General features: G+C 36.8%; 1 protein-coding gene across 1 annotated transcript in view; it reads left to right on the top strand.

Annotated features, from left to right (window-relative positions):
* The window catches only part of LOC107665907 (myomesin-3-like), a gene marked incomplete at its 3' end in the record, with an annotated part of 40,772 nt that overhangs the window by 15,467 nt on the left and 17,197 nt on the right, over positions 1-8,108 (top strand). The window contains exons 3-6 of the mRNA XM_016456970.1: positions 265-369; positions 6,281-6,434; positions 7,605-7,762; positions 7,858-7,947. Coding sequence (XP_016312456.1) covers positions 265-369; positions 6,281-6,434; positions 7,605-7,762; positions 7,858-7,947 — 507 coding nt within the window. The remainder of the gene's footprint in view (positions 1-264; positions 370-6,280; positions 6,435-7,604; positions 7,763-7,857; positions 7,948-8,108) is intronic.

Raw genomic sequence — 8,108 nt, 5'->3', positions numbered from 1 at the left:
AAGATGGCGCCAGACAGTCAACGATAGCGGAGTGACTCGTTAAGCATATAAGTAGTACCGGTCAAGATAACTCGTAGTACACGGATGAATGGTGTGTTATTCAATTTGGCGGTTGTTATCTGTGAATAACATACCGCTGGATGGCACGATTGACCAATCAGAATCAAGTATTCCACAGAGCCGTGTAATAATATTCAATATTTCACCCCCTTGTGGATGCCCATCAAATCAGCTTCAATCATTTTTATCTTTGTGTTTGTACAGTGATGAAACGGCCTCTCTGAGTGAATTCTATCCCATCATTCCTGGTGACGTCATGTCTGTGAAGGAAATCCTGACTGAACCCAAGTTCCCACGCAACCGGACATGGTACTGACACACACACACACACACACACACTACACCAGACATGGTACTGACACACACACACACACACACACACACTACACCAGACATGGTACTGACACACACACACACACACACACACACTACACCAGACATGGTACTGACACACACACACACACACACACACACTACACCAGACATGGTACTGACACACACACACACACACACACATACACACACTACACCAGACATGGTACTGACACACACACACACTACATGGCTTTAGCAGGAAGTGAACATGTCTTTGGTCACCTTTTGGTAATAAGCTGACATGATGACATTGTTTAAGAGCTTTGCTTTTTTAAACCCCAGTGAAGGTCACAGCTGTCCTGCTGAACATCTGAAAGGTTTAAATATAATATGATGGAGTCTCAGATGCTGCTGGGACACGGCAGGCCAAGACATGATTTACATGACAAACCCTTTTATCAGCGGAGCCGTCCACATCAACTCATGACTGGGTTTATCATATCAAAATCTCTCAAACATTCATAGGAGATTTATATCATAAATAAACACTGAAACATGAACACAGTTTTGAATTGCATTGCATTAAAAATCGGGCACATACAAATTCATCCAGCAAGAAAAAACGTGCAGGAGCAGCAAACACACACAAAAAACCCTGTCTAGGTCCAAATCAAAAGAAAATTTTTTGGAGGGGGGAGCCATAAAGATTTTAAAGATAAACCATAAATTAAAACACAATACAGTGGTAGTTAGTTAGTTAGTTAGTTAGTTTGTTTATTTGTTTATTTATTTACTTATTTACTTACCCATTTGATTTTGTGGTGAAATATGAACTGAACATGCTTTTATAATATATATAAAATTAATATATATTACTATTACTTTTACTACACACACACATATATATATATATATATATACGTATATATAATATAATAAAATAAAATAAAATAAACATTTTCAGCCTTTATTTATTTATCTATTTGTTTGTTTATTTATTTTTAGAGTAAAAAATTTTAATACAAGAAGTTTGGTAGTTCTTTTTTTCCCATTTGATTTTGGGGTAAAATATGTCATGAGCATGTTCTCAATAACATCAAAGTATTATCTAAAACAGCATTTTTATTTTTTTTATTTTATTTTTTTTTTTATTTATTTATTTATGAGTAAAAAATGTTTAATGCAAGAAGTAAAACACAATAAATTGGTAGTTTGTTTATTCATTCATTCCCATTTGATTTTGGGGTGAAATATGATCTCAACATGTTCTTGGCAGGTTTGAAATATCCGCTCATTTTGAACAAACTAAAGCAGCTCTCTTATTTTACCTTCAAACCTTCAGTTTTTCTCTTCCTCTCTGTGCTGTGGCTTCTCCCCTGCTTAGCATTATGGGAAGGGCACGTTCGCTGTATTCACCTCTCACGCTTAACAGGTTTACCTGCAATTGACAGCCGCTTTAGTTTTGAGACTGGTAATCCTGTTCAAGAAGCCGGTCATGCTCCTCCGGCGGAGGGTTACGGCACAGAAAGAGCTCGGGAAAACAGTTTCTGATGAAAAAGGTCACTTCAGTAAATCAAGCCTCAAATGCAGGACGGATGATTGGAGGATGAGTGATAAAGCCTGTCAGGACTGGATCTGGCCTGGAATGAAGGTCAAGCAGAGTCTCGCTGTGGTTTTGTGTTTAAGTGAAGGTGAGACGAGAGAGACGGGATCAAGTGTTCATCTCGTAAAGTCAGTCGCTCATATGAAGTAGTGTCACGCTCTGTCTCATTTTCACACGTACAGGCAGAAGAATACACTTGTCAGTCCTCGTCTGAGCAGCACGACACAGACAGCTTCAGCTGCTGGCATCTGTTTTGTTGAGACACCGAACATTGCGAAATGTTTTCCGATATGTAAACTGGATGAGACTGAAGGTCAGCTCAGGGTTTGAGATGAAGGAAGCAGGGGCGTAGATGACATGCCCCTGACATGTCCCCTGACAGTGTGTTTGCATAGAGGTTTTCAAGAGCGGTGTGAATAAATATAGATTTAAATTCAAAGAGACAGGATAGTTTGTGCATGACCTGATGTTTTATTCGGACCCAGAATAAGGCAAGATTAAAGGGTCAGTTCACCCAAAAATGAAAAATACAAATTAAGATATTTTTGATGGAATCTGAGAGCTCTGACCCTGCATAGACAGCAATGCAACTGAAATGTTCCCAAGTCCAGAAACATAGCAAGGAGATCTGTAAAATAATCCATGTGACATCAGTGTTTCATCCGCAATTATACGAAGCTACGAGAATACTTTTTGTGCGCAAAAGAAAAAAAAAGAACGACTTTATTCAACAATTCGTCTCCTCCGCATCACCCTGGTGCCATTTTGGAGAATATCTGCTGGACGTAAACAACGTATGCTGTTCTGTTCGGCCGCCCTATTCACCTGTAACCAAAAGAGGAGGATGAGGCGAAAAGGATGGCTCTCGGCCCTTATCCTCACTCCAGTGTCGGCTCCAGCCCCCGAATCCAGCCCACGGAGGGCTCCTGTTCCTGAGTTTAGCCCAGAGAGCGCTCCAGTCCCCGAGTTTAGCCCAGAGAGGGCTCCTGTCCCCGAGTTTAGCCCGGAGAATGTTCCAGTCCCCGAGTTTAGCCCGGAGAATGCTCCAGTCCCCGAGTTTAGCCCAAAGAGGGCTCCTGTCCCCGAGTTTAGCCCGGAGAATGCTCCGGTCCCCGAGTTTAGCCCGGAGAGGGCTCCGGTCCCCGAGTTTAGCCCGGAGGGGGCTCCAGTCCCCGAGTTTAGCCCAGAGAGAGCTCCAGTTAGGCCTACAGAGGGCCTCTGAAACCGACATTCTCCCGAAGGATTTTTTTGAAGGGGGGTAGTAGGGGTCCGTCCATGGAGGCCGGGCCGAGTGCCGAGGCCAGGCTCCCTGAGCTCCCTGTTCCGCCATGGCGTCCTGAACTGTCTGCTCCGCCATGGGTCCCGGAACAGGTACCACTCTGGAGGCCTGCTATCCCGTGTCTGTCCTGAGGGGCCTCCAGAGTGCCCACCCCCCTTCCCCGTTGGATGTTGTGGGGCACGTGGACGCGCCTTCCTGGAGGGGGGAGTAATGTCAGTCCTGTGTCTTGTGTTTTCCTCCCCCACGTGCTCCATGTTATGTGTATGCCCTTATTTGGTCTTCCTGTTCCTGCCCTGATTGTGTTCATTTGTTTCCAGCTGTGTTTTCCCTCATGTCATCATGTTCATTGTTTCCAGGTGTTCCCTCATTAGTTTCCATGATTTAAGCCCTGTGTGTTTCCATGTCTAGCGTGCTGTCTTAAACGGCGATCCCCGTTCCTACGTGTGTGTTCCTTGTTCCCTTTGGATTAATAAAGACTGTTATAGTAATTCTCCTGCGTTCTCCTCGTTCCTCGGTCCTTGTTCCTTGCTCCTCACCGTAGGCACACCGTGACACATATTATATTTCTATCTTATATAAATATAAAGATGTGTATCTTTATATTTAATAGAATTGTTGTTTACTCACTTTATGTATTTATTTATTTATTTATCTTTTTTATTAATATAATGATATGTATCTGTCAGACAATTTAATTTTTTCTCTTGTTTTCTCTTATTTGTCTCTCTTGTTTTTGTTTTAAATGTGTATTTATTTATTTATATCTATCTATTTTAAATTATATTATTTTTATATCTTATTTTAATATAAAGATATGTATCTTTCAGACAACAGAATTATAGTTTTTCTCGTTTTCTCTTATTTTTGTTGTAAATTCAATTTATTTATTTTGTATTATACTATTTTTTATGTCTTATATTAATATAAATATAAATCAAAAAAGCAATGCATGGCCTCTAACGTGCTGATATTATTAATTTGCTTTTTTATATATTTATATATTTTAATTTTAGTTTAAGTTTTAGTCATTTAGTAAACATTTCTAATTTTCAATGTTCATTTAAGTTTTTTTTTTTAGTTTTTTTTTTATTTCACTTCTATTTTAATTATTAGTTTTAGTTTTAGTTAACAATAACAACACTGATATACAGATCGGTCCAGAAGTCTGAGAACGCTGTTTGAAATGCTTTTATTCTGCATCATAATTTAAAATGTAATTTTTATGTATTTTAATGTGTCATTTTTACATTATCAGATTGACAATTTATGGTCATCTGTTTTGCAAAAATGGCAGCAGCACTGGAGCTACACAAACAAAATCTGACGATCATGTTCTCGATGATCCAAAGAGCATCTCGAGCTTCAATAGAAGAAAATCTGGTGGTCACATGATCAATGACACTCATTTACATACACTTGATTAGTCACAGAAAGGGTGCACTGAAATATTAGTGCACAAAATCCTAAAACTTTCAGGTTTAATTAGGATTATATAATGATCGGATGAATAGAAATAACAAAAGAGCAGAAATGAGAGGGAGCATTCATTGTCTCTGCAGATGTGTTTTCTGTCTCCGTCTGAAACTGGATTAATCCTTTTCACATTCATGTGTAAATAAGATAGACCATTATGGTGATTTTTCATCCCTGTGTCTTTCAGGCTTAGTCTTTTAGACTCTCTCAGCATAAGTGCTTTCATCTGAATCTCTGCGCTCATCACTCTGACGGCGCCGCTGCACTAAAGCGAAACTGTAAAGTGTCAAAGTGAAGAATGGCAACTTCTAATTGCACTCAGACGTTTTAAATCACCTGATATCGACCTTGAGGATAACTGGCATTTGTTTGTCTCCCGCTGCATTCGTCTGCCATCGGGATTCACAGTGAGATCCTCAGCCAGCGTTCCTGCTGAAAGTTCACCTTCAAATCATCCTTTGAAACCTTTTGTAAAAAGTTTTCACTTTTGTGCTGTGTTGAAAACCCTATGACTCCTATGGTGTTCCCTGTCAAAAATGACCGGCCCTTTAAAAGTTGCTTGTAAATCACTCGTTAAGCTATATTATCACCAAATGTTGAATTCAATATTTTTGTCAGCTTGTTTTCTTTCTGTTAGCACAGGTTTTGTGTTTCTTTTTTATGGTAGGCCGGTCATTTTTTACCAGGAAAACTGCAAGTTTGACTCTGTGCCATTTTGTACAAAATAAAAGCATTTCAAGACAAATTTCCTGGTTAACTTTTGTTTTGTTGAAATCACAACAAAAAATAAAACAAGAGAAAAATATAAATATATAAATAAATTTACAACAAAAATAAGAGAAAACAAGATAAGATAATGTTATTGTCTGAAAAATGCACATCTTTATTTTATTATAAGAATAAATAATTAAATATGCTTTTATTTTGTACAAAATGGCACAAAGTCACACTTGTGGTGTTTCTGGTCAACAATGACCAGAAAAAAAATTGCATATAAATATCTCATTTTGCTATATTATCACCAAATATTGGATTCAGTCTGTTTGTCCAATATTTGGTGATAATAATATAGCATAACAAAGCAGTTTCTAAGCTATTTTTTGCAGGCTGGTCATTTTTGACCAAGAACAGCACAAGTGTAAAAAGGTGGGGGGAAAAATCCCCCAAAAAGTACAAAAAAAAATCTAAAAAAAATTGGGGGAAGTTGATATTCCCTGTGTGATCAAAGTCAGAAAGTTTTAGTCCAGTTTGACGACATATTAATCTCCTCTCCAGGTCAAAATGACCGGAACACACCATAAAAAATTTTTTTTTAAATTCAAACAAAATAGAAAGCTTATATAAATTATAATAAAATATAAATTAATTAAATCATAAAATGATCAATTAAAATAAATAATTTTAAAATACAAACAAATCAAAATAAAACAATTACTAACAATCAGTTAAACCCTAAAAATGTAAAATACAAATAAATTAGAAAAAATATATAAAAAAGTAATAACATTGCATCTTGCAACCAAGACTGTTTTTCTGACCTTTGACCCCAGGGAGGCCCTGAGAGAGACGCTGTCCAGTGATGAGCTGCACGAGAGGGACCAGTGGACGCTGTTCGGGAACGAGGCTGAGAAACTGGAGATCGGTGTGATCAGAAACCAGCGTGTCGTCCGTGAGCGTGTGGATCGATTGGCTCTGCGCCGGGAGGTGAGTGAGTGAGTGAGAGAGAGCAGCGTTAAAATACAACAATCACAGCTCTGCACCTCTCAAGACACCTGAGTTCTTTCACTTTCTAGTTTTAAAGGAATCATTTATCCCGAAATTAAATTTCTGGATTCATTTACTCACCCTCATGCTGTTTCGAACCCCTACAACTATATTTTTCCTGACTATCCTGGTCAGGTTTTTTCAATGAAGTGAAAGTAAATGGGGACAGAACAAAAACACCATAAAATCATTATAAATTAGCTTATAATTATACATTATAAATTAATTCTGTTATAGAATTATATTATAAAGCTTTTATGACAGATTTTTGTGAAAAACAGACTTGTAACAGGGATATTATAGTAAACTCAAACCATAAAAAATATGGTTTATAATTTTATTTCTAAACATTACTTTAAATTAATAAATTAAATACAAAAAAAGATATTTCAGCTACTTGCATGGCAACATTTAATTTAATTGAACTGAAATAGCTACATATACTGAAATAAACAAATAAGAATTATTAAAAACAAAATAGACTTTTTTTTTTTTAAATACTAAAATGACAAAAAAAAACACATCAAAATTATTATAATTTTAACTAATTAAAATGAAAGTGGACAATATAAAAATATAAACAAATTCAAAATATGAATAAAAACTATAATAGTATCTCAAGAATGCTAAAGTAATAAATGGGGACAGAACAAAAAACACCATAAAATCAATATAAATTAGTCCATATAACCTGTGTTATATTTTAAAGCTTTTTATGATACAATTTGTGCGACATTTGTTTGAAAAACAGACTGAATCAGACTAAAACTCAGAAATTGGTAGCACATTTCACAAATAATTACAAAGAAACTGCAAGTAACACTGAATTTAACGTGAAATTTTGAAGTAGACTGAAATAGTATTTTGTACAAAACACTTGAATAATCTTTAAAACTTACAATATGGTGTTTTTATTACAATAAAATAAAACAAATTTTACAGTGTTGTTGCCAGGGTAATATTTCTCATTTTCATTTAGTTTAACTTGATGTACTAAAATAAATAAAGCTAAAACTTAACTATAGAGACATCTTTTCTTTTTTTTTTTAATGACAAAAACACAACATTTTTTCAGAGTAAATGATGACAGAACTGCTTGTTATGCTTCAGGCCGAGAGAAAAGCTTCTTTGCACATGAAGTTGATTGAGGATCTGAGCATGAAGGCTCCTGATTTCCCCGTCCCGCTGCGGCCGCACACGGTGTGGACCGGGATGGACGTCAAACTCTCCTGTTCGGTTCAGGGGTGCCCGCTTCCCAGCGTCACATGGTGAGAGTCTCAACAAACCTGTATCTCCAAAACAAAAGAGCCTCAATCTCCAAAGACAGACGTGTGTGATAGCAGAGTGTGAATCTTGTCGACAGGTATAAGGATGACGTTCCTCTCCGAGGATCTCTGCCGTGGAACTACAAGCTGATGCAGAAGTGCGGCCTCGACGTTTTGGAGATCAGGAGGTGAAGCTAAAACCCTACAGGAGTCATTCCTTTATTCTGTTTACTTATGGCATCATTAATATACTATTCTAGTTTTTATTAATATTTTTAAATTAATTGTAGTTTTTTTATATTTTCCATTTTTATTTTAATAATTTTGTTGCTGTTTTTTGTCATTTTTA

This window comes from Sinocyclocheilus anshuiensis, unplaced genomic scaffold, assembly GCF_001515605.1.
Source record: "Sinocyclocheilus anshuiensis isolate Anshui unplaced genomic scaffold, SAMN03320099.WGS_v1.1 scaffold992, whole genome shotgun sequence".
NCBI classification, from domain to species: Eukaryota; Metazoa; Chordata; class Actinopteri; order Cypriniformes; family Cyprinidae; genus Sinocyclocheilus; species Sinocyclocheilus anshuiensis.
The sequence above is the reverse complement of the archived record's forward strand: the minus strand, read 5'-3'. Positions and strand labels throughout refer to the sequence as shown.